The 27,553-nt window shown below is 47.7% G+C and overlaps 1 protein-coding gene across 3 annotated transcripts in view; it reads left to right on the top strand.

Annotated features, from left to right (window-relative positions):
* The first annotated feature begins 1,134 nt into the window (after positions 1 to 1,134).
* LOC142571850 (uncharacterized) overlaps positions 1,135 to 27,553 on the top strand; it is a 32,528-nt gene continuing 6,109 nt past the window's right edge. Inside the window, exons 1-3 of one of the 3 annotated variants that reach the window (XM_075680508.1) lie at positions 1,142 to 1,364; positions 7,597 to 7,884; positions 23,741 to 23,812. In XM_075680508.1, coding sequence (XP_075536623.1) covers positions 7,615 to 7,884; positions 23,741 to 23,812 — 342 coding nt within the window. In that variant the 5' untranslated portion in view covers positions 1,142 to 1,364; positions 7,597 to 7,614. Of the gene's footprint in view, positions 1,365 to 7,590; positions 7,885 to 23,740; positions 23,813 to 27,553 lie in introns of all 3 variants that reach the window. The other 2 variants (XM_075680507.1, XM_075680509.1) reach the window with 2 other exon arrangements.

The raw sequence follows: 27,553 nt of genomic DNA, 5'->3' as shown, positions 1-27,553 counted from the left end.
CACTCTGAAATTCCACGGTGACGAAATACCACAGTGTCCGTCTACGGCACACGGCGTCGGACGGACACCGTGGTCCACACCCAAAAAATTGAATTTGTTTAATTCGAAAACTGAGTTGACCGACGTACAAAACCAACCTGGCTTACTCCTATAATTGGCTTGGCCTACCCAAAAATTCGGGTTGCCCACACCCCCAAAATTGACTTTGCTCAATTCGAAAGTTGAGTTGACCCGCTTTGAAAACCGACCTGGCCCACTCCCAAAATTGACTTTTCCCAATTCGAGCAAATGACCAAGTGAGAAGTATCGCGCGGAAGAGTCCCCACTTTAGCATTCAATGCACGTAAGGAGACTTAAGTGCCTCTGTGACTTTTGTTGATTCGTTGAGGACATAGTGAGCGTATGTCTGTGTGTAAGCTGAGGTGCACGTGTGTAGAGAACGTGCGAGAAACTTACTATGCCAGGAAGCGGCGCTACTCCCATAAAGAGCGGTACTCACTCTTGCGGACGTTCGGGGGTTGAAATCCTTTCTTTGGAGGTTAGCGACACAACGCCGGCAGATTAATGATATTATTAAGTGAATAATTTTTTTTTATAGAACACAGGCAGTCTGCTTATATAGCAGAGACTCGTTGACCTGGCCACACTGACTCATTGTGTACCTTAGTATGCCACTTACTATTAATGCAGCCGAGTACTGCACACGTCTCCCCTTTAACACTCCACATTTTGCGGCATGAATAGAGCACAGTGGGTTAACAAACACCCAATTACATTTCCGACAGCTGATCAGCTGCAAAGCAGAAGCGGTAATGTCTTCGTATTCGTGCACTTTCGCAGAGGTAACGTGCAGCCCGCCGCCGGTAGCGCCCTCTCGGCCCTCTAGGCCAAACTGCTTCGCGAAAAGGTTCTGTACGAAACTGCGGCACATCGAGAAGCTTTGGACGTCAAAATTGGCGAACACCGTGATACTATGATTGACGTCGCATAGCGGCGGTTTTTTTTTTTTTCATTTATTTTTCCTGGCCCAGAGATAGAACGCGAGCAACTCGTGCGCAAAACAGACGAGAACATGAAGGAAATAAAGCAGGGCCGCTTACTGACAGAAGCGAGCGATAAGCGACGCGCGCTGCCTCGAACTCGCACGATAGGAAAGTGTCGGCAAGATAAGCGCTGTCGCCGGGGGAACGCCGCATGCACGAACGCTGAGTCGCGCCCTTCGTTGCGGCGGAGGCTGGTTGACAATACATTTAATTCTCGAGCACGGCTTCTGTGTGAAGTGTAGACAACGGTCGTATTGGAACCGCTGTGCCGACAGACGTTCCTTGAGCCCAGTCAAAGCACATTGTCGCAGGCATACGCAGGTAAGTTTCGTCAATGGCGTTTTGTATGTGCTTGAAGTCCACTTGCTGGAATGTTATGGCAGGCGCGTGTAGAACCGATACTCGCAACATATATGCAACGTCGTTAGGGTGAAACGCCTCTCGCAGTATGACAGGTTCACTGGGGTTCCTTCTTCGGGCAACGTCTATTACTTTGTTTCGCATTTATAGCGGTCAATGCGCAATTCCCGACACGGAGTTCGTAGCTGCGAACTTCCTGTCGACTGGCTTCCGGCATTTCTTTAAGGAAATAGAAGCTTTTATTACTTTGATTAGCTTCTCTCTACTTAAGTTATGTAGGCTGGCCAAGAAAATAGTGCGAATATCACAAACGTGGACGTGACGGCGCTAAGACTCATGTTCTTTAGCACTAAAACGACGAACCAAGAAGAAAAGACACGAACACTCGAGAAAGTGTGCACCGTCCTGCATGTGTGTGTTGTCATGCTTAGCTGTAACGCACTGTTCTGTTTTTTGTCGTTCAGCTAGCGGCAAAAAAAAAAAAAAGAAAAGAATGCACCACAGCATGCACTGACTGGTCCAAACTAACATTTGGCTGCAATTTGGGCTTCTGTTCCTCTGTTGAGGACCTTTACTTATGCAGCGTGGTTTCGGTTTCTATAACCCAGGCGCTCTGCGTGCATGTGTGGTGCCACTGGCATATGACCGTAGGTAGTATTGTGAACAATGTGAGCGGGAACACAGGAGCGCGTGTCAGATACCCTATAACCCTGCTATGGGCGATACGTGGCGGCTGCCGTCAGAAACAAAGTGTAAAGGAGGGCGCCGTTTATACTGACTACTATCGCTTCCACCATGCGTCTCTTTATACGAAGTGCAGAACTTCGAATCGCCAGCGCACATTGATAAAGCTGTTTGATATTGCGGTTACTGATAACTTTGTGCACCGAAGCGTGGCCAATAGTAGTACTGTTTTGAAGCGTAAACAATCGAGAGCTACATCCCTGGGAACTCTACCCGTCTGTCTGGAACGCGTGACACGATGGGCTCCATAAGATATACATCAGGTCCTATGTGGGTATGTCTGACAATACCTTACGCTAAACGCAGGAACGGGCGCCTAAGAGCTTCGCTCAGAAAAGAAAAAGCATGACTGAAAAAGAAAAAAATTATTCGCTGTAAGTTACTGTGCGCGTAACCGTCTTATCGGCGGCCAGTGGAATGCCCTAAGCTGCCGAGTTCGACAAACGCAGGCGCGGTGGGAGTGCCAACAGTTAGCGGAAGAGCGTCCCCCTTTCTCCTCTGTTTTCGAAAGCGCCATCCGTGTGTCACTCTCAGCTTCGAGTCATATCATGAGAAGCCAACAAACACTGACACCAAGGATAACATAGGGGAAATTACTTGTGCTTAATAAATGAAGTAAAGTAACGATAAATTAATGGAAATTGAAGTGGATGAAAAAACAACTTGCCGCAGGTGGGAACCGAACCCACAACCTTCGGATTTCGCGTGCGATGCTCTACCAATTCAGCTACCGCGGCGTCGTTTCCGCGTCCACTTTATTGGGTATTTATGTGTACTAGTAGAAACCTGGGAGTGTTAACCAGCGCCACCACTCACAGACCTTGGCGGCGGACGTGGAACGCCCTTTTTGCCGCAGGCGTCACGAGAACGTGATCTTTTTGGGAGAAGGCAACTGGTCAATAAACCCACATATGGATGAATGGATGGATGGATGGATGGCGGCTATACCCTTTGTAACGGGCGGCGGCTGGCGCCACCTAGCCTTTTGCTCCCCTTCCTATTTTATTATTATTCTTCTTTTTCCCCTTTCTTTATATCCTCTTTTCCTTAACCTAGTTTTCACTCCCCTCCTCCCCCCAAAATAACTATCTAACACAGTAGAGGAAACATTATCTCCCCGATTTATAGTATTATCTATCCCTTGACTTCCTCCACCAATCCTCTAGCCTCCCCTTCGTTACTGCCACTCTTTTCACGTCTATTTGCCCTCGTTCCCCGGGAAAACCTAATGCCCCTTCCATATCTGCCACTGTTCCCCCTGCCAGGGTTGGGCGAAGGTCTGTGCATCTCAGCACTATATGCTCAGTGGTCTCCATTTCGGTTACGCATGCTGTGCACCGAAGGTCCACGTCTTCAAATTTAGCCCTGTATGTTTTCGTTCTCAAAACCCCTGTCCTAGCTTCGAATAATAGTGAGCTGCCCCGCGAGTTATCAAATAAGAGCTCTCTCTTAATCTCCTGTTTTTGTGACCTATACATTGATATCGCTGGCTTTCCGAGCATTCTTTCTTCCCACATTTTTCTTTCCGTCTCCTTCACCTCCTTTCCCACACTAGAACCACGTTGGACCCCCTCCCTCGGCTGTAGGTATCTATTCCTCAGCTTCCTAGTTCTGAGTGTCCACTTTGTGTTCAAACTTTTCATGTACAGATATTTGTATACTTTTCCTGCCCACCTTTTTTCCTCCAGTGCTGAGAGTCTCTGTTCAAATTTTAGTTTACTTATTGCCTCTCTACCTTCGAATGACGTCCATCACATGTCCCCCTGCACTCCCTCATTAGGGGTGTTCCCGTGTGCTCCTAAGGCCAACCTGCCTACACTTCTCTGTCTCGTTTCCATGCATGCCTGAACTTCCGATTTCATGCACAGTACTGAACTTCCGAATGTGAGGCCAGGTACCATAACCCCTTTCCATACGCCCCTAACCACCTCGTACCTATTATAGTTCCACAGTGCCTTCTGTTTCATTACAGCCGAGTTCCTTTTCGCTTTTTCAATCATAATTTTTTTCCTGTTCTTCCAAGTACTTTTTGCCCTCGTTTAGCCATATGCCCAAATACTTGTATTTTTCAACACGATCAATCTTAGTGCTTTGTATTTCCAATGGTTCCCCCCTTTCTTCATTGTATACTATTATCCCAGACTTCTCTCTACTGAATTGCAGTCCCAATTTTTCTCCCTCCTCTCCACATATGTTCATTAGTTCCTGTAGCTCTACTCGGGTGTCAGCAAGCAGTACAATATCATCTGCATACATCAGTCCGGCTAGTACTTGAGCTACCTTCTGCCCTTCCAGCATATAGCTTATGTCAGTTCCTATTGTGCTCTGTTCTAGTCTCTTTTCCATTTGGCTCATGTAAATCATAAACAGCAGAGGCGACAATGGACAGCCCTGCCTGAGACCTCTTCTTATTTTAGCTGGCTTTGTAGTTTCCCCCTCCCATGTTATCTCTACCTCATTATCTGTATAAACTTGTTGTAGGAACTCAATCATCTTTCTATCTAGACCATATTCCCTCAATTGGCTCCATAACTTTTCTGGGTTTACATTATCATAGGCTCCTCTAATGTCTAAAAAAGCTATCCATAGCGGTTTCTGCCTGGCTGTCGCTATCTCTATGCACTGTGTTATAACAAGTAAATTATCATCTAGCCGTCTGTTCCTTCTAAATCCATTCTGCAGTTCTCCCAAGATCTCTTCACGTTCTGCCCATTCCTCCATTCTCTTTTTCACCATCTGCATTGCTACTCTGTATATGACTGATGTGATAGTTATTGGCCTGTAGGATTTAATGTTGTCCTTGCTTCCCTTACCTTTGTACACTAATATCATTCTGCTTGATTTCCAGTCCTGTGGAACATCTCCCCCTACTACTATTTGTTCAATAAGTTGTCGTAATATTAATTTACTTTTCTGGCCTAATATGCTTATCAATTTCATAGGTATGCCATCAGGTCCTGTCGCTGTTCCCACGGGGACCTTGTGTTCAATTCTGTCCCATTCCTTACTTGTCATCCTTCTGTACTCTTCCTCTAATTCTGTCCTGCTGTTGTCATTGTTCTCCATTTCGCTACCCACTGGCTCTGCAAATGTTGCCTCTATTGTTAACCTAATATATTCCTGAGCTTCCTCTCCCTCTACCTTTGTTCCTTCTGGTATGGTCAGTGAGTGCTGAACCACCTCTGTCTTCTTACTCTGTTGCCTTATGTGTTCCCAAAATTTCTTAGAGGCATTTCTGTCTTTTTTTCGTATCTCTAACATCCACTGTACCCCAACTTTTGCTATCTTGGCTTGAATTAATGCCAATGCTTCTCTTTTCATTGCAAGCTTCAGGTAGCATTTCATATGCTACCTGAAGGCATCAATGTTGCCGGATTCGAGACCCTCGTTATGTAATAAACGAGAAGAAAGCGGTTTAACCGAGGGGCCCGATTTTTATAAGTCCTATCATGAGAAGCCAACAAACACTGGCGCGAAATGCGAAGGTTGTGGGTTCGGTTCCCACCTGCGGCAAGTTGTTTTTTCATCCACTTTAATTTCCATTAATTTATCGTTACTTTACTTCATTTATTAAGCACAAGTAATTTCCCCTATGTTGTCCTTGGTGTCAGTGTTTGTTGGCTTCTCATGATATGACTTATAAAAATCGGGCCCCTAAGTTAAACCCCTTTCTGCTTCAAGGCTATTTGCCACGCGTTCGCGTGTTTCCACTCATATCTCTCACGACAGTACGTAAGCAACGCCTATGCAAATATATGCGCACTAGGTGTCCATTCTAACTCAGCAGCGCGACAAACTGCAACACACTCTTCGAGCAGAGAAGACGAAGTGCGCGCGCTAGCAATCAGTGCATGTTGTTTAGTGTAATTACGTGAGGGAACATGGTGGGTTGTTTGTTTGCACTTGGTGATTCCTGCTTAAGTACCAAGTGCACTTTTATTAGTGCACTTGGCGTTAAAAGTGCACATTAACGCACTTTTATTTTTCGTATCTTGTCTTGCGTTACACATTCAGCGAGATATTTTAACAATATCGCGCGATCGGCCGCATACCGCACGCTATGTCGGCGCCTCACAACGGCGAGTTCGGCGATAGTACCCGCACGCACACAAAACATTCGTGGGCGCAAGCCTTGTCTGCTATGCTCTTTCCTTAAGAAATGCGCAAGTCCTGCCTTTGTTATCCGTGAGGCCCCATCACTCGCATGAATTGACGATACGTTGCGCTTCTTGATAAACTCCATTCGTTTTCTTATTCCCTGGGAATGCGCGGTTCAAGTAATAAGAAAAAGAAAACGAAAGCCCTTCGCAGGTGTCGCATACCTTACTCGTTCAGTTGTCCGGCCTCAAACCCCCTTCTTTTAAGGAGGACCGAACCAATAACGTGAGCGCCCTCAAGAAGTGAACGGCCCAGTAGATGACGTTATCCCTGAAGTTTATACAGGGTTGTCCCAGCTTACTTTAGCCAGAGTTTAAAAAAATACGCGAATTCCACGTAGCTAGAGGGAACCAAGGTAATGCTGTTTGCCGTCGCTTTGAGATACTCAGATTTTTTCATTCCGCCTAATTAAACAATTAGTCCTAATTAATTAATGAACGTCTCAAATATTATGCTTCGATGAAAAGTGTCAGTGAGAATGTTGTAGAGCGACATGAAAAACTCCCGATACAGCTTTCTGTTTCTCAATGCGTGCTACATAAAAGTTTTTCCGAGCGTGAAAAAAGCCCGCGAATACGTGCAAAGTGCCTCGAGCGGCCAGTCGCAGCAATTTTGCGTGCATTTGCGGACTTTTTTCACGCTCAGAAAAACACTTTTATGTAGCACGTATTGAGAAACAGAAAGCTGTATCGAGAGTTTTTTTATGTTTCTTTACAATTTTCTCATTGACACTTTTCATCTAATTAGAACACTTGAGAAGCGGAATCATTAATTAAGACTATGTAATTAGGTGGAATGCAAAAAAAAAAAATCTGAGTATCTCCAAGCGACGGCAAACATTACCTTTGTTCTGTCCAGCTACGTGGTATTTGCATGTTTTTAAGCTCTGGCTAAAGTTAGCCGAGGCACCTTGTATACAATACACGATTGCGCAAACTATCGCCCATCTCACCACTTGTCCCCATCATAACGCACTGACCGTCAGAAAGGCCGCCACTCGCATGATAATGTTAAGAATCTGGCTTATTGTACACACATTTGACTGCTCGTCCTTCAAATAAATTATCAAGTATTGTGCAGCGCTCGTTCAATGTCTTTCCGATTTCATTGTGCTGCTGAGTTCCAATGAATGTGTACCGGCAATCCTGCCTTTGACGCTATGAATTCTTTATGGCGGTATGACACCATAATGTATCACAGCGCACGACTCCATGCTGCTACTTTATCTGTAGACCATTTTCTCAGCGTCTGCGCGCTTTCCTTCATTCTTATTTTTTCGTTGAAGCTTCAGAGGCGAATCAGTTCGGTCATGGATGGGAAGGACGGCCTGAACAACAAGCCCCGTTGCGCGGACAAGGAGTGCAACAAACCGCTATCGAATAAACCCGGATGTTACCGGCCTTGCCCGGAATGCCGCAAGATCACGTGTGTGGTGTGCAATGCGCAGCATGAGGGCATGAGCTGCGACGAGTACAAAGCCAACATGTACAACGAAGATGCGAAGCTGTGTGCTCGAAATGTCACCGGAGACCATGTCAATGGAGACCCGAGCAGAGATTCGCACGCCGGGGACCACGAGGTAAGTGTAACGAGGATGCTTCAATTAACGTCGAGTCACCGTGAGCGTCGTTCAGCTTTTCTTTTGGCATGCACTAGAAGGAGGGAAGGGTGAGCTTGATCGTTTTGATCTGGTTTAACGTCCCACAGCAACAAAAGCACACTGGGATTGACTGAAGGAACTACATATAGTTTGTTAACGACTACATGAAAGGAGTGCTACCAGACGGGACGACACAAGCAGCACACATGGTGCTGACTGATAACTGCATGTATTTATTAACCTGCTTTGCCTGTTAAACTCAATAATTCCTTACCTTCTTTTAATGTTGGTCAGTTTTCTTTATCTGTGTACAAAAGCTGAAGCGTATAGTTAGTAAGTACCGCATCTTTCTGCTCCTTTCTGTTTCGCCACATCTGATCGCGCTGTTTTTTTCCCCTCCTTTCTGATGCAGCATTGGTGGTTTGAGGGACACTGTAGCGAAAGACCCTGGATTAAATTTAACATTTTGCCACTTGGGGTTCTTTAACGTTCACCTAAATCCAAGCAGACGGGCATTCATTCAGAAAGCGTCAGGTTAAAAAAAAAAAGCGTTCAGCCCCTCTGTAGACCAAGTCAACACAGTTCATCAGCCTGTCTTTCAGAATGCTCCCTATTCTAGTATGAGGATCGCCACCGGAGACTGTTCTCATCGGCGAGTGTATACACTCCAGCAAAGCCTAACGCGGAAGCGCATTTCGCTATCAGCAATCGCTTCTTTTGTCTTACGAGCGACAGCAGCATATCGGAAGGAAATTCGCAAAGAATGTATGGGAAATAGTATGCACAATACAGGCCCTAAGTTGTCATGTATGCTCATTACGGGGTAGTAAATTGCTGTGCTATCTTTCCTGCTGCCATGGCGTTCGTAATAATGCTGGCGTGCGGATTTTCCACTAAACCTGAGTTGTAAGGGGCCGTCTTCCCTATAAATTTCTCTAGATGCCTTTCCGTACTAAACTAGTGCTCTTCTTTACTTAAAAGCCGCTTCAAGTCCGCCGCTATAACGAATTCAAACGTAACGTAATGAATTGTGTAAGCCACTGGCGATGATTTTGGTGTCATGCGCAGCGCTGACATATGTGTTCCGCGATGCTAAGTGACCGGCTAAAAATTGAATTTGTTCAAAACATACTGTTGGACAAGTTTTCAGTTTGCGTGGAATCATGTCAAAGATACATAATGAACAAGGAATACAAGACAAACACGGGCACGCTACTTCCCGCGCGCGCATGATAAATCCAGTTCCCAAGAGTTAAAAAAAATCGAGAAATGAGTGGGAAATGGACACGCACACACACACACACAGAAAAAAAAAGAAAATGGGTAAGCTCGAGCTGGGGGGGGGGGGGGGGGGGGAGTTGGAAAGTCGAAGCGAGCTCACGGAAGAAACGACACTTCTCGGACTATTTCTCTCGCGCCTATATTGCTGGAAGCTGCAGTTACCGAAAGTCGAGTTCGTCAACGTTAATCGTCGGGACTGTACAAGCACGTGCAATCATGGCTAAGTTTTATCTCGTAGTCCCTGTTGCGTTTCGCCTGCGACACGTGGTTTTGCCGGCGCGACTGCGGCGGGGCGGCAGACATTTTGGCCCGATCGTCGTCGCCGCAACACTCATCGGCAGGTGTTTCCAGGCGCGACTGCGGCGATGCGACCGCAAAGGATCACCCTCTCATTCGAGTCATTGTGCCCGAAACAGGCGATGCCAAAGCAGGGATCTCATTCCAGTCATTGTGCCCGAAACAGGCGATGCCAAAGCAGGGATCATCCTCTCATTCCAGTCATTGTGCCCGAAACAGGCGATGCCAAAGCAGGGATCATCCTCTCATTACAGTCATTGTGCCCGACCGGCAGCGCTACGACAGGGTGCTACGAGATCGTGCTCGACATGGTGCTACGGCAGCGCTACAACAGGGTGCTACGAGATCGTGCTCGACATGGTGCTATGGCAGCGCTACGACAGTGTGCGTCACCATTAGCCCATTGTACATTCACGTGCTCGTCTTTTGAGGGGTTCCTTCTTGCCCTAAACTGCGAGAGTATAAAAACAGCTGCCCCCGGACGCCAAAAGGAGGGCTCCGATTTCTTCTGTTGAGTGAAGTGCTCTCCCGTCTCTCTACTTCGGTCAAACCTGACCGCCAACTCTTTGCGATGTTAAAATAAACAAGTTGTTTCGTTGTTACCAGTCGACTCATGCTTTGCCGGGACCTTCGGATGCTTCCAGTTGTACCCCAGGCCGCCAGGCCAACGCTACCCTTGGGGCTTGCGACCCAGGTACAACCACGGGCGTCAGCGCCGAGTTCCCAACAGATCGTGCCAGCGGTCGGATCCAAACATCTGGTTGGCAGCGGTGAGATCGCCTCCGACTTCAAACAACTGTCTGCCAGCGGTAAGATCGCGACAACGGAGGCCAGCAGCGAAGAGATGCAGTTGACTGTATGCTGAGCAGCTCATCGACGATCCGGGAGCAGTGCAACGAGCCCTGTGTGACGACTGGTTGCCTGCAGCGGAACGACTGCGTGGAATTCCTGCCTGCGAGGTTTGGTGAGTGCGGGACTTTCTTCTTCTGAGCTTTGCCAGGCTTTTTGTTAGTGTCAGAAACAGAGCTGGTAATTGTGGTTGTCGTTGCTGCCGGGTTAGTTTGCGGCAAGACAATAGTAAGCAGTAGAGAAAGCAGCATTCAGAGCAGCCATGGATTTGAAGTCGTTGCGCAAACCGAAATTGTTGGAGCTTGCAAGAGAGTTGGGTCTGGATGTCTCGGACAAACTCAGAAAACCAGAACTGATAAAGGCTATTCTTGAGTTAGAGGCTGAGGATGACGAGCTGTCGGAATGCCTTGAGACCATTGAAGAGAGGGAGACTGCAAAAAGACAGGAGCGCGAACTTAAAGAGCAAAAAGAAAAAGAAGAGCGCGAACTTAAAGAACAGAAAGAAAAAGAAGAGCGTGAACGTAAAGAACAGAAAGAGCGAGAGCAACAAGAGCGTGACCGTCAACACGCTTTGGAAATGAAGCGTCTTGAGGTAGAGATGGAACGCGCTCGTAATGGAAGTCAGGCACACGGTGCAGGAGAACGCGTATTGTTCAAAATGACTGACCTGATGCGGCCGTTTAAGCTTGGAGAGGACATTGGTTTGTTCCTGGTTAACTTTGAGCGAACGTGCGAGAAGCAGGGGTTCTCTCGGGAAACGTGGCCACAGCGCTTGCTCACTTTGTTACCCGGCGAGGCGGCCGACGTAGTCGCTCGCTTGGATAGAGAGGAGGCAGAGGATTTCGACACAGTGAAATCGAGTCTTCTAAAAAAGTACCGGCTGTCTGCGGAGGCGTTCCGTCGGAAGTTTCGGGAAAATGAGAAAGGCAGAAGTGAGTCATATACAGAGTTTGCGTATAGGCTTATGTCGAACATGCAGGAGTGGCTCAAAGAAGAGAAAGCGTTTGGTGACCACGATAAAGTTCTGCAGTGCTTCGGGCTAGAACAGTTTTATAGTCGGTTACCGGAGAACGTGCGATACTGGGTCTTGGATAGGCCAGACGTTTGTACGGTGGCTAAAGCCGCTGAGCTAGCCGAGGAGTTTGTGACGCGTCGGGCTCGCGGAGCTAAGGACGGTCAAAAGGGTGAATTTGGCTCGAAGTTTGAGAGGCCGAAGTTCACACCCATGAGAGCAAAGGGGGACACGCGTAGTGCGGATGCGAGCGAAAGCAGTCCGACCAAACGTAAAGAGACGGCGGCAGCCAAACGCAGAAAGCGGTTCGAGATGAGGCGAGCGCGCTTGTGTTATACGTGCCAGAAGCCGGGTCACTTTTCGGCGCAGTGTCCGGAAACAACACCAAAAGTTGTGTTTTTTTCAATAGGCAGCACTGACGAGAACATGAAGCTTCTCGAGCCTTACATGCGAGACCTCCTCGTGAACGGGAAAGAGTGCCAAGTGCTTCGCGATTCCGCAGCTACGATGGATGTAGTTCACCCGTCTTACGTAGAACCCCATATGTTCACGGGCGAGTGCGCATGGATCAAGCAAGCCGTGGAAGCTCATAGCGTGTGTCTGCCGGTAGCAAAAGTGCGTATTGAAGGACCTTTCGGAGCGCTTGAGACGGAGGCGGCAGTGTCATCTATGCTGCCACCCCAGTACCCATACCTATTTTCAAACAGGTCCGATCACCTCCTGCGCGAGAAGGGGCTTTTGTTTGGTGAAGCTAGTGTTCAGGCCTTAACCAGATCGAAGGTTCGGGAGCTCGCTGCAAAGGCGGTAGTTGCGGGGCCGACGTTATCAAACAACGAAAAAGGGTCAGAGGCGCAGCAAGCTGATATTCAGAGCACGCCCGAACTGAATAAAATTGAGTCTGTAGCGTTGAAGGCGCCAGATACTGGAGAGGAACCGCCCGACACGGGAAAGTTAGAAGAGCTATCTACAGATTTGCTCATCGCGCCTACGTCAGACGGACTTGATAGGTTGCTAAAAGTCAGCCGGACGGCTTTGATAGCCGAGCAAAAAAAGGATGGCAGCCTGGAAAACGTGCGCTGCAATGTCAAAGAAGGTATCGCCAGGAAAACTGCGCGTTTTGTGGAAAGAGGTGGAGTCCTGTACCGGAAGTATCTAGACCGCAGAGGAGTGGAGTTCGATCAGCTGATCGTGCCTCAATGCTATCGTCAGGATCTGTTGCGCTTGTCACACGGGGGTTCGTGGTCCGGACACCTTGGAGTTAAGAAAACTAAGGACCGTCTCTTGCAAGAGTACTATTGGCCAGGGTGTTTTCGGGACGCAGACCATTTCGTGAGGACATGTGACACTTGTCAGCGGGTGGGCAAACCAGGGGACAAATCGAGGGCGCCGTTGAAATTGGTACCTATCATTACGGAGCCTTTTAGACGGCTCGTTATTGATACTGTGGGACCTCTGCCGGTAACAGCCACGGGGTACAGACACATTTTGACTGTGATCTGCCCAGCGACAAAGTTCCCTGAAGCAGTGCCGCTTAAAGAACTCAGCTCAGTTGAGATAGTTAATGCACTACTGTCCATATTTGCGCGAGTTGGTTTCCCTGCGGAAATCCAATCAGATCAGGGCACAGTGTTTACTAGCGCTTTGACGACAACTTTTCTCGAAAGGTGTGGGGTAAAGCTGCTACACAGCTCAGTGTACCACCCACAGTCGAATTCCGTTGAGAAGCTCCACTCCGTCATGAAGCGCGTGTTGAGAGCGTTGTGTTTTGAACATCGAACTGACTGGGAGCTGTGTCTGCCTGGGGTGATGTTTGCTTTAAGGACCGCGCCGCATGCGGCTACGGGGTTTTCGCCAGCTGAACTGGTGTACGGTCGCTCGCTTCGATCTCCGCTTCGCATGCTTCGAGAATCATGGGAAGGTAGGGGCGACGACCCAGTCGTGGTGGAGTACGTGCTTAAGCTCCTCGAACGCTTAAGAAGGGCACAGGAGTTGTCAGGTGAAGCAATGACAAAGGCCCAGCAGAGGGCCAAGGTTTATTATGATCGGACAGCCAGGGCCCGTCGTTTTGAGGTTGGCGATGAGGTCATGATATTGCGCACATCGCTAAACAACAAACTAGACGTGCAGTGGGAGGGCCCAGCACGAATTGTTCAGAAACTGTCGGACGTTAACTACGTGGTAAGTCTGCCAGGAAAGCGGAAAGCACAGCAAGTTTACCACTGTAATCTGCTCAAACCTTATAGACAAAGGGAAGCAGTGGTGTGCATGATGGTAAACGTTCCTGAAGAGCTTCCGGTCGAGCTTCCGGGACTAGGCTCAGTGACGAACAGGGAAGACACCGGTCAAGTCATTAGTGACCTTATCAGTAAAGCACCGCTGTCGCCCGAGCAGAAAACCGAACTACACCAGCTATTACAAGAGTTTCAAGGTCTGTTCTCTGAGAGGCCTGGTAGGACTTCTGTACTTACTCATGATATAGAACTTACCTCCACAGAGCCAGTACGATCCAAGGCGTATCGGGTGTCACCCCGCCAGAGCGATATTATGGAGGCTGAGGTAAAGAAAATGCTACAGCTCGGTGTTATTGAGGCAGGTGAAAGTGATTATACCTCCCCTTTGATTTTAGTTGAGGTACCGGGCAAGGAACCTCGTCCTTGCGTCGACTACCGCAGGCTTAATTCCATCACTAAGGATCAAATTTATCCGATCCCTAACATCGAGGAGCGCCTTGAGAAAGTTAGTAGCGCTCAGTTTATTTCCACCCTAGATCTTGTCAGGGGTTATTGGCAGGTTCCACTTACAGAAGAGGCTAGTAGGTATGCGGCGTTCATTTCACCAATGGGAACATTCCGTCCTAAAGTGTTGAGTTTTGGTTTGAAGAACGCGCCATACTGTTTTTCAAGTCTCATGGATAAAGTGTTGCGGGGACAGCAAGAATTCGCTTTACCGTATCTAGACGACGTAGCGATATTCTCCGCATCCTGGTCTGAGCATATGACACACTTGCGGGCAGTGCTAACCCGCCTGCGCGAAGCAGGCTTGACAGTTAAGGCTCCTAAGTGCCAGTTAGCACAGGCCGAGGTTGTCTACCTCGGTCACGTGATTGGTCAGGGTCGTCGCCGCCCCTCTGAAATAAAAGTGGCCGCTGTGCGAGACTTTCCGCAACCGCGCACCAAGACCGATATTCGGTCGTTCTTGGGTGTCGCCGGCTACTATCAGAGGTACATCCCTAGGTACTCTGATATCGCGGCTCCCCTGACGGATGCTCTAAGAAAAACAGAGCCTCAAACAGTCGTCTGGGACGAGACAAAGGAAAGAGCTTTTAGCGCCCTAAAGAGTGCCCTAACAAGCCAGCCTGTGCTACGATCGCCAGACTATACAAAAGGGTTCATTGTTCAGTGCGATGCTAGTGAGCGAGGCATGGGCGTTGTACTGTGCCAACGGGAAAATGGAGAAGTAGAACACCCCGTCCTGTATGCTAGTCGTAAGCTGTCCAGTCGTGAGCAGGCGTATAGCGCCACCGAGAAAGAGTGTGCGTGTCTCGTGTGGGCCGTTCAGAAATTGTCATGCTATCTAGCCGGCTCGAGGTTTATCATTGAGACGGATCACTGCCCTCTCCAATGGCTGCAGACCATCTCTCCCAAAAATGGCCGCCTCCTGCGCTGGAGCCTCGCTTTACAACAATATTCCTTTGAGGTGCGTTACAAAAAGGGGAGTCTCAACGGTAACGCCGATGGCTTAAGTCGAAGCCCCTAACGTAGGAATCAGCCTCAAAATTGTTTGTTACTGATGTTTTTCTTCCTGAGGCAGGATTTTTTTTAACATATTGCTTTTGTTTAGTGTTTCAAAGTGATGATATGCTTTCTAGTGCAATTTTTCAATTTGTGGACGCGTTCTGAGTGATGCTAGACTACTGTAAGGAACTAGGCAGTGGTATAAAAAGGGGAAAGAGCCTGGCAGGGCTTAGTGAGGGTTGTGCCGTGCTTGCTGACTGAGCGGTTGAGTTTCAGCGTAGTTCTAACGCTTGCCGGGAACGAGAACAAAAATGTGAACTCTCCCGAAGTCACTTTGCAGTGTCCCGTGCGAACCTGAACGAGAGAACGAGGCCTTCTCTGTGCGCTGCGCTCAAGAATCGTCGAAGGACGCCCGACTTCGGTTATGAGCATCATCGAGCGACATCCCTCCGGCCAGCGGATGCAGTCCCCTGTCCATCGGGATCTCCTTCCCCCGGCGGGGCGGTCTGTTGCGTTTCGCCTGCGACACGTGGTTTTGCCGGCGCGACTGCGGCGGGGCGGCAGACATTTTGGCCCGATCGTCGTCGCCGCAACACTCATCGGCAGGTGTTTCCAGGCGCGACTGCGGCGATGCGACCGCAAAGGATCACCCTCTCATTCGAGTCATTGTGCCCGAAACAGGCGATGCCAAAGCAGGGATCTCATTCCAGTCATTGTGCCCGAAACAGGCGATGCCAAAGCAGGGATCATCCTCTCATTCCAGTCATTGTGCCCGAAACAGGCGATGCCAAAGCAGGGATCATCCTCTCATTACAGTCATTGTGCCCGACCGGCAGCGCTACGACAGGGTGCTACGAGATCGTGCTCGACATGGTGCTACGGCAGCGCTACAACAGGGTGCTACGAGATCGTGCTCGACATGGTGCTACGGCAGCGCTACGACAGTGTGCGTCACCATTAGCCCATTGTACATTCACGTGCTCGTCTTTTGAGGGGTTCCTTCTTGCCCTCAACTGCGAGAGTATAAAAACAGCTGCCCCCGGACGCCAAAAGGAGGGCTCCGATTTCTTCTGTTGAGTGAAGTGCTCTCCCGTCTCTCTACTTCGGTCAAACCTGACCGCCAACTCTTTGCGATGTTAAAATAAACAAGTTGTTTCGTTGTTACCAGTCGACTCATGCTTTGCCGGGACCTTCGGATGCTTCCAGTTGTACCCCAGGCCGCCAGGCCAACGCTACCCTTGGGGCTTGCGACCCAGGTACAACCACGGGCGTCAGCGCCGAGTTCCCAACAGATCGTGCCAGCGGTCGGATCCAAACATCCCTGAAAGTCGCTAACGCCTGCGGTGGGCGCTCCGGCACTCATTTGCGTGTGGGGGTGTACACGGGGCGTCTGCGTAAGCAGGTGTTTGGTGTGTTACGACACCACGTACCCGAGCACACGAGGGTTGGACCCTTCCGCGTGTAGCCGTGCGTGGCCTAGCCGTGTCTGGGGAAAGGGGGATCCAGTGGGTTGAGCCGATGCCGAGTGTTCGGACCTTTAAAGTCCCCCGGCGGAAGCAACACACCTCTTTCGCTTCTGCTTCGCACAGACAGCACCTCCAGACTGAGCCACCCGGCAGTCTCCTCTTCCTGTCCTCCTCTCCAATCTCCGCCTTTCTCACTCCCTCTCAATCTTTCCTGTCTTCACTTCTTATCATTTCCAAATTTCTAGGCAGCAAGGGCTAACCATGTGTAATATATTCAGTCTTGGGTGTATATTAGGTTACAGCGGCGATACATGGCTGGCATGGCATCTGCATGTATTAATCTCAACCTAGTAGCGTCCCCTAGTTGTTATAGCGTCCCCAGGGTTTACGTGGCAAACGCTTCCCCATCTCCATCAAGAACGCCCTCAAAAACGAGGGCGCACCGAAGCAACATTCCATTTCCTTTTCAAACCGAACCAAGACACCTTCCCAAAGTACTATGTCCTTCACAGTGAAGGAAACACAACCGTCAGAAAACTATCACCTTTTCTGGTATCAAAATGCCTATCGTACACGATCGGACCAGGCTACAATGCATCAAAGGTGGCAAGCGGAGACCTCCTCGAATTGACAAAAAAAAAAAAAGACGAAGTCGAAAACATCGCTGAACTCACAAGTATCGGTGACATTAATGTCACACTCTCTCCACATCGCTCGCTCAACTCAAGCAGAGGAATAATATCGGAAGAGGATTTTTTAAATCTCAATGACGAAGGGCTCCTTGAGGTATTCCAGGAGCAAGACGTAATTAAGGTACCAAGAATAACACTTCGACGAAACGGCCAACGAATCCCCACACAACATGTAATACTCACATTTGGTTCGGGTACTGTGCCCAGTTCACTCGACGCAGGATACCTGAAAATCAACGTCCGACCATACATACTGAAACCGAGGCGGTGCTTCAAGTGCCAGAGGTTCGGGCATGCATCACAATCATGCGCGAAGTGTACTGCCAACATTCATCTGACAACTACAATGCTCCTGCACAATGTGTCAATTGCAAGGACGATCATCCACCTTACTCAGGGAGCTGCCCTTGCTGGAAAATAGAAAAATAAATAATCGCAATCACTGTAAAGGAAAATATTTCATTCTATGAAGCGACGAAAAGTCTAGGGCACTTATCTCAAGTAAGCTATGTCAGTGTGACGCGTGGCAGGGGGCAGCGCCACACCGGTTTCAGGTTTCAGGAGTCTACAGGATCCACGTCCGGTATTGTACAAACTCCATCCGCCCCCTTGGTGGCTGCAGCCAGTGCTACTCCATCATCATCGAAGACGGGCCGGCAGACAGCAGTGCTGCAGGGCCCAAATTTGAACCGAACTCCACGGACCGAGAAGCATGTCTCAGTCCTTGGCTCTCAATCATTCAGCGCTTCGGAGAAGGCGATGGACGTCGACCCGAGAGCCCCGGCGTCATTAACTCTAGAAGATCCGCGCTCCTTCGAGCGCGCCAAGAAGGACGAACTTGTAACTGCATCGAAAAAAAGGGCAGGTAACCTGAACGGTTACCGCCCTAACGAGAGTAATCAACTTTTTAATACATGCCACCTACAACTAGTACGCTCACACACATAAAATTTTGCCAATTCCATTAAAATGGCTTTCGTCATTCATTGGAATTGCATAGGCCTAATCCACAATTTAGTTGACATCAAAGACATCATTCATAAGTTATCGCCAGTAGCGTTCTGACTTCAAAAAACCAAACTTAGGTCTCAAATATAAACATTTTCTTAAAGGTTTTACTGTCGTACGAAAGTACCGCAAGCACTCCAGCCCTCTATCAGGAGGTGTCGCTATTGTCCAAAGCGGTATTCTCACGCAGAACGTTGTATTGAATACCACGTACGAGGCTGTAGCTGTTACCGTTTTATCATTCACGACTGTCACGATCTGTTCATCGTACATTTCTCCCATACCCATTTCACTGCTCGAGACTTGGAAAATTTAATTCACCAGTTAACGGAGCCTTTTGTTTTAGTTGGAGATTTTAATGCTCATTGCAGTCTTTGGGGCAGCGATAAAAATGACCAAAGAGGACAACTTATCAAAAGCTTTATTTTAACAAACATCTGTCTTCTGAACTCAGGTGCGCCAACATACCTTCCACTGAATCCAGGTAATAATCGACTTAGAATTTTGCTCACCGGACGTTTTTACCGATTTTAAAGGGGAACTCCTGAACACCTCATATGGCAACGATCGTCTACCTGTTATCATCAAACTCGCATCATCACTACCCGTTACAAACTTTAAACCGCGTCGCTGGAAAATGCATCTTGCTGACTTGCCGCTTTTCGTGAATCATGCAAAATTCGAGGAAGTATTTTCAAGTGAACTAAGTGTAAACAAAATTAATGAAAAGTTCGCTGCGGTTTTAATTTCAGCGGCAGAAAAGGCAATACCTCAAACATCTAGCCATGTACGCAAAAAAAAAAAAAAAGAAAAGCCATCCCTGATGGACTCCCGAGTGAACTGAAGCGGAAAAGCATCAAAATAGGGCCTGGGGAATCTTACCTATGCCAACCTCTTATGCCTTAAACAAGCCAAAACTAAAGCACGATTTATTCGAAGGCAGGCGGAAGAATCGCCGTGGAAGAAATACATATCCTCGACAAACAGTTGTCACATCTAATCGAATATGGGAACACGTGGGAAAGTTTCGGTGAGATTAGTCATCTTACGCAGTACCGTTACTTAGTGCGTGTGTATGTGTGTATGGTTTTTTTAAATTCTCTTTCTCTCTTACCTATCGCATCCCTTTGCCCCTCCCCCAGTACAGGGTAGCCAACCGGAAATGATCTCTGGTTAACGTCCCTGTCTTTCCTTTGCCTATCTCTCTCTCTCAACTCCAGGCACACACACTACAAGAACAGGCAGATATACTTGGCGAACACTTTTGTTATGTCTCCAGTTCACTTAATTATTCAAAGGAATTTTTGAAGTATAAACAGTCTGCTGAAAAACAGAAGCTGCCTGCTACTGGCGCGTCAAATGAAACTGTACAATACCCCACTCGAAAATAAACAGTCCTTTATGCAGGAAAAAAAAAACAGCGGCAGGTCACGACCGTATTCACAACGCCATGCTGGCGCATCTATCTCAAGCATCTGTCGATGCTCTCGTAAAAATGTTGAACCTAATCTGGGAATTAGGTACCATTCCGGAATAGTGGAAAAGGGCGATAGTAGTTCCATTTCTAAAAGCTGGCAAATTCGCAACATCCTCAAGCAGCTAAAGACTCATTGCCCTCACAAGCTGTTTGGCAAAGTCATATGAAAGCATTATTAATAGAAGACTCTCATTCATTTTCGAATAAAGAAACTTAATAGACCCCTACCAGTGTGGATATAGAAAGGGTTGTTCGACTACTGACCATCTTGTACGTCTAGAACATGAAATTGGATATGTATTTTTATACAAGCAACACTATCTGGTAGTTTTCTTTGATTTAGAAAAATCCTGTGACACCACGTGGGGATGTGAAATTTTACGAGACCTGGCTGACCTCGGGATCCGTGGTAAAATGCTGAACTGCCTAGCTGACTTTATGTTTCATAGAACATTTCAGGTACGTCTCGGCTTGGAACATTCGCATACTTTTACACAAGAAAATGGCGTTCCACAAGGCTGTGTTCTCAGCGCGACACTGTTCATAGTAAAAATGAACTCGCTTAATTATACCATCGTCTTTTAGGCACTTTGTTTATGCATTCTTTATACGTAGACGATATCAAAGTGGCTTGCCGCGCCTCAACGTTGCCAACCTGTGAAAGGCAGCTTTCTCCGCACAGAAAACAGTTACTGTTTTGTTCTCTCAGAAACGAGGGCTACACAGCGATCCAGTCCTAAAATTGAATGACGCCATACTGCCGGTCAAACAAGATATGTTTTTAGGAGTAACGTTCGACACCAAACTAAGCTTCCTAGCCCACATTAAAACACCAAAGATTAAAGCAAATAAAGCACTGGGGTTCCAGCCGAACCTGTCTTTTACGTATTTGCGGGTCTCTTGTGCGTAGCCTTCTAGACTACAGCTGCGTGGTTTATGGCTCAGCCAGTCTCACATTCGACGACTTGATACAGTACATAATCTTGGACTGCGACGGGCAAGTGGTGCCTACCGAACATAACCTGTCCCAAGTTTATGCGTTGGGTGTAATGAACGTCGCTTACAACAGATCAGAGCGTTACTTTTTTCTAAGTATTCAGAATTAGGTCATCACCGTAACACATATGCTACATCATCAGACAGTGCAACTCACCCTTACACTACACAAATAAACCGAACATGATTAGGCCGCTTGTCCTGCAATACGGGGAATATTGTCGGGATTATGACATTCCTCATGCAATCCTCCAGGTTGCCAAAAAACCACTATTGCACCCGTGGTACGATTTCACACAGTTATGACTGGACATTAACACATCTAAAGAAACGAGACACCCCACAGGAACATATTATACAAGAATTCCGTGCTCTTCAGGACAAATATCAAAATAACATGGAATTTTGCACTGATGGCTCTAAAATAAAAGAACACGTGGGTGTAGGGGCCGTAACGGAAAGTTGGGAAACAAGGGTTCGATTACGAAATTATGCTTTGGTTTTCACTGTTGAAGTTTATGCTATATGGGTTGTAGTTAAAGAAAGTATCACTGACAAACACAAAAATACAGTCATATAAACTGGTTCCTTAAGTACACTAAAGGCTCTACATCTGAAATCTGAGTGTGAACCCCTGTTAGGGGATATTTTGAACATAGTGGCTCTTGACAAATATGGGAGATCAATTTGTTTCTGCTGGGTCCCAAGCCATGTTGGGATACCGGTTAATGAAGCAGCTGATAGATGTGCATCGATGGCAGCTTACAAAGTCATAACAAACAACACTTCCATTTAAAAATAGTATCCGTGCGATTAGGAAGGCCTTAACGTCAAAATGACAGCACGAATGGGACCATTGTGCAGACAAGCTACATCTTACGAAACCCGTACTTGGTGAGTGGAAGTATTGTAACCACCAGGAGCGGTTCTTTGAAGTAGTTGTAGGCTGACTACGCATTGGGTACACGCACCTCACACACAATTATTTACTTACGAAACGAGAAATGCCAAGAACCACTAAAAGTTATAGTTATAATATGTACACATATTAAAGTACACAGACGAAACCGTTTGCGCAACTTATATCAACTACACATACCTTTACACCCTGCTTCAATTTTAGATGATCCGATAGCTCCATTACCTGACTTGCGTAAATTTCTAATGACACTGGCTTTTTACATAAAATATAGATTAACACAGCCTTTTTCTTCCCAAATCGGATTTTAAAACACCGTGTTTGGCGCAGCATAGCCTTAGCCAATTTTGCACCACTAAACCACATTTAACTAACTAACGGGGTGTCTAAGCGAGCCAAACAAGATTGCTTCATCTTGTTGCACTCAGGTTTGTCTGTGGCGCTTACGTAGTCATGAGCACGCTAATCTGAGTGAGCATCGGGTGTCGCGGGCAGAGCCAACCAAGGAGGTTAAAGAAAAAGTGATGGAGTGGAAAGTATGTCCCAAAGGTGAAGCCGCGCAGGAGGGGCACGATAAAACTATACATAAACGATAAAAATTGTGCTTTTCGCACACTTCCCACGAGTTAATCAACTTCCTTGGTTAATCATGGCTTATATTACCAGACAAATACTTATCTACGTGTAACTCTGTATTACTGGTTTTAGTGTGAAATCTGAATACCCTGACATATTAGAGAAAACGTCATCAATATTCAGAAGTTACTATTTTCGTTAGGAACAACCAGCTTTTTTTTCTAATTAGCCTAGGATTACAATAACAGAGCCAAATGGCCTAATATGTCAGCGGGCATTCACCTCCCCCAAAAGGCTCCACTTCAGGTGAAGGAGGGGCAAGCGTTGGATCCACCTTTCTGCCAAGAAGCTACGGGAGCTTCCACTCCAGCAGTTTTTCGTTAACCTCCTTGGAGTCAACGCACGCTTGATTAGAGCGAGTCGACTCAGCTCGACTTCCTTAAGCAGCCAGACTGCACGTAGGTGCAAACTCGAGGAAGAGCGAGCGGCCGATAACCAGGAACGTTTCGCTCAGCTAGGGTGCTGTTGCCTCAACCTGACGCTGCGACCTGGAGCAAAGTTTCGGTTTGGAAATCCTATTACCCGCTGCTCTGCTCAGAGGAAAGGAGAGAGTGGTATGAGAAACGCGCGCACAGGCGTTTGTTACCTATCGAACTTTCCCAGGCACGACCACTGGCATTTGCTCGCCTATGATAAAGCATGTCTGTGGTTGTTAAGCACGTGTGGTAAAAAATGTCTGTGCGGCGGCAAAAAGCTGGCAAGCCTATTTTGGTCCCTTGTGGTAATAATACGGAAGCCTATTATTTGGTCCATTGACTTGATGTAACTACAAATGCCACCGTAATCACATTTAGCGAATGCGTGGGGGGAAGGGGGGAGGGGGCTGTGGAAAACTTCTGTGAGAAGTTAAATGCACGGAACACAGCCTTTGTAAAACATACCTTTATCAAGTGCTCGAAAGCGTTATACGGTAATTAAACGCTCTGTTTCTCAGTGTCCCGAGGAACCTGTAGATTTCATAATGTTCATATTTGGCAAAAACAAGGGTCATGTTGTCGGTTGTGCGTAGGCTTAATTCAAAGTGTTGGGTATAATTACAGCCTGTGCAATAAATTACGCACTGAAGTGCTCCTAGGCGCGCATAATTGAGTTTTACGGCCCTCTGGAAATGTGGCGCGCAGCCATGACATAAATAAAGATGCTAGCAAGAGCGAATTTATCGAAAATGGGAGGAAAAGCTATTGCAGATATGACCGTATGGCCAATGTTCTGACGAAAAAAGAAATGTATGCGGATGAATTTTCCTGCGCTTGTAAAAATTTCTTAACAAGTACTCGAAAGTGTTATAAGCCGCCGCGGTTTCAGACGGACCATTCCTATACGGGCAACATCTTAAAATATGTAGTTTAATTACAGAAAACTTGCATACTTGGTGCAACTGCTCAAGAGAAATAGCGTCTCTGGAAATTGGGATGTGATTCGTGAAAGTTACACAAGTCTGCTGCCTTTTTCTTTTCTTTTCTTGCAGGCGAATCACGGCCTAGCTCAAGCTTGCGGAGGAGAACCCCTTGCGGTAGAGCAGGAAGACTTGGCACCGGAGGTAACGTTCAGTGCTGTTCTTCTCAACTACTATCCACTCCTACGCCAAATTTTACTTAATACTTCGGACGAGTAACTCATGCAAGTGACTGGATTCTGCTGAGGATGCGAAAGTAATTGTAAGCCGACGATGACAAGAAGCAAGTGGACAAAACGGGAAATAGACTGTTTTACATTGTTTTATCAATTGACAAGAATAATAAAAAAAGGAAAAGGAATTCAAGCCATCAAAACTAAGAGAACAGGTGAAAGGCAGAGAGGTTAGCCAGATTAAGATCAATATTAATCTTGTCGTGTAGCCCTATATCGCAGGATAAGGAAGGGTTATTTGTGGGCAAAGTTGTTGTGCATGCACGAGATATGGTCCAGTGAACAAGGAGAAACTGTTGTTATGGACGAGTGCTGTACTCGGACGTACATAAGGAAATCCGCGAAAACGTTCATGGCATCAACGTGCATGCTTAAAGTCCCAGGGGAGGACGTTAAAAGCATCTTTTCTCAATTGCCAAAGTCCACGAGCACATTATCGGTGTCTATCCAGAGGTGGAGACGGTATAAATGAGTGTCTGGTTCCAGAATCGGCGATCCACTCACGCGCCCAGTCGCTGCAGTGACCCCAGCTTCGGCTAACGTGGCGCCGAAGTGGACGTCGTGACGTTCAGGCGGCAGGCGTTGGTCGGTTCGGTGACTCCAGCTGAGGGATTATGCAGTGCCCTGTTATGGTATAGCCTGACTCGAAATAATTTGAAGAACAGCACAGGACACAGCGTGACGCTCTTTCCGGTCCTTGATGACTGCATCTTGGCTTAGCTGGCATTTGCCGAAACACGTATTTGCGGCTAAAATGACCCACACTGAACGGAAGACACAGCAGGATGTCGTTTTAGTGTGTTAGCGTTTGGAATATCAAAGTGAAAAAAAGTGCGTGTGAAGTGTGGTAGGTCTGTCACGTGGTATGTATATTGACACGTGTACTTTAACTTACTGGTGTGAACACTTTTTCGCAGGCCAACCAAGGTTAAACATTATCGCTCAGCGCAGCACGCGCCCGCATGTATCGGAAGTTTCTCGAATTTTATCAATGGCTCTATCCGTTGTCTGTTGTCACCGAACCTTGCGTAATCTAATTGTATGCGCGACGCCAATTATGTAGTACCTTCTGGAAGACACGGGTGCACCAGCGATTATTCTGGAACCTTCGATGACTCGTGCATAAAAGCCGACGAGCATGCCCCACGGATCAGATTTCGACGATCGCCGACTGTGTTCGCCGCTGCCGTTGTGCTGTGAATGTAACTTCAATTTGTGGGAGTAGGTTCGCTCAATAATAAGTTAGTTTCGTCATTCACAGTTTTCTTACTGCTTTCTTCATCGTTACTACAACGTGATATCTGAGGAACTTCCGATACGTGCAGGCGAGTCCTGCGCTGAGCGATAACGTTTAACTTTTGTTAGCCTGTCAAAAAGCGGTCAACCGGAGAAAGTTAAAGTATACTTGCGCAAATATATGTATACAAATATATATACATACGTACCCACGGGGTGATTATTTCTAAGTTTTCCGGAATTAAAAAAAAAAGATCCTTGTCCCTGAGCTGGAATATCAGAAGACGCGGACAATACAAGCACGATAAATTGAAGCCTATAATAAACTAATTGACAGATACAACTAACTAACTTCTTAACTAATTACTTTACGTCACGTATTGCAACGTACGAAATGCAGCCAGTGAGATTTTAAGACGTATCCACTTGAAATGAATCTCCAGGATGCCACCAGTTTCGAGATATTGTCACGTGGAGTGACGTATGAAGAACACAGTATCAATACTGTGAGAGACGAAACTAACTTTTATTGGGCGAATCTGCCCACAAAAACAGGCTATACTTAAAGAACGGCGACAACGGCGAACACAGTCGGCGATCGTCAAAATCTGATCAGTGGGTCAAGCGCGCCGGGTTTTATACATCAGTCACCGAATGTTTAAGAGTAATCGCTGGGACCCGCGTGCTTTCCACAAAGTTCGACATTATTCGCGCCGCGCACATATGCGATCAGATTGCCCAAGGTTCGGTCACAGACAGCGGATGGAAGCATCGATAACATTCCAGAAACTTCCGATACATGCAGGGGCGTCCTGCGCTGCGCGATAACATTTGTTAGGCGGTGAAACGTATCGCCCGATAAAGACAAACAAGTACACGTGTCAATACCCCCCTCTTAAAGAGCATCGACCCGATGCTGCAAACAAACGAAAGTAATAAACAAAAACACCCGTAGCAAAGAAACAACAAACTAAGGAAGTTGGTCAGCGTGCGTAAAAGGGCTTAAGACGCACCACGTGGACCACTTCAGATCGTGCGCGGCGCCGCTGTGAATGTGGAAAACCGTCTGGCACGACCTCATAGTCTAGTGCGCCAATACGTCGGATGACTTTGTAGAGTCCGAAATAGCGTCGCAATAGTTTCTCTCTGAGTCCTCGTCGGCGTATCGGGGTCCAAACCCAAACACGGTCACCGGGCTGGTACTCGACGTAGCGTCGTCGGAGGTTGTAGTGTCGGCTGTCGGTACGCTGCTGGTTCTTGATCCGTAGGCGGGCGAGCTGTCGGGCTTCTTCGGCGCTCTGGAGATAGGTAGCGACGTTAACGTTCTCTTCGTTAGTGACGTGCGGCAGCATGGCGTCAAGCGTCGTCGTCGAGTTCTTGCCATAAACCAACCTTAACGGCGTGATCTGTGTTGTTTCTTGCACCGCCGTGTTGTAAGCGAAGGTTACATACAGCAGGACCGCGTCCCACGTCTTGTGCTCGACGTCGACGTACATTGCTAGCATGTCCGCGAGGGTCTTGTTCAGGCGCTCCGTGAGACCATTCGTTTGCGGATGGTAGGCAGTTGTCCTCCTACGGCTTGTCTGGCTGTATTGCAGAATGGCTTGGGTGAGCTCTGCTGTAAAATCCGTTCCTCTGTCACTGATGAGGACTTCTGGGGCACCATGTCGCAGCAGGATTTTTCGCCACCTCGGCTGCGCTGCCTTTTGGTAGAGCTTTAGTTTCAGCGAAGCGGGTGAGATAGTCCGTCGCCACGGCGATCCACTTATTTCCGGAAGTTGATGTCGGAAACGATCCCAACAAGTCCATCCCGATCTGCTGAAAAGGTCGGTAAGGCGGCTTGATCGGCTGTAGTGGTCCCGCTGGCCTTTTCGGTGGTGTCTTGCGTCGCTGACAGTCTCGGCATGTCTTGATATAACGGGCGACGTCGGCTGTTAGGCGCGGCCAGCAATACCTTTCTTGTATCCTCGATAGCGTCCGGGAGAACCCGAGGTGCCCGGCGGTCGGATCGTCATGCAGGGCGCGCAATACTTCTGGACGCAGCGCCGACGGAACAACAAGAAGGTAGTTGGCGCGGACTGGTGAGTTCTTCTTCACGAGTAGATCGTTTTCAAGCATGAAGGAAGATAATCCGCACTTAAATGCCCTGGGGACAACGTCGGTTTGCCCTTCCAAATATTCGACGAGGCCTCTTAGCTCCGGGTCTGCCCGTTGCTGTTCAGCGAAGTCTTCCGCGCTTATCATTCCAAGGAATGCGTCGTCATTCTCGTCATCTTGCGGCGGCGGGTCAATGAGGGCGCGTGATAGGCAATCGGCATAGGAGTGTTTTCTTCCGGACTTGTAGGTTGCAGTGATGTCGTATTCTTGTAGTCTGAGGCTCCACCGCGCCAGCCGTCCTGAAGGGTCCTTTAAGTTA

This window comes from Dermacentor variabilis, chromosome 2 (assembly GCF_050947875.1).
Source record: "Dermacentor variabilis isolate Ectoservices chromosome 2, ASM5094787v1, whole genome shotgun sequence".
Classification (NCBI taxonomy): Eukaryota; Metazoa; Arthropoda; class Arachnida; order Ixodida; family Ixodidae; genus Dermacentor; species Dermacentor variabilis.
Note: the sequence above shows the minus strand (reverse complement) of the source record. Positions and strands in the feature narration are given on the sequence as shown.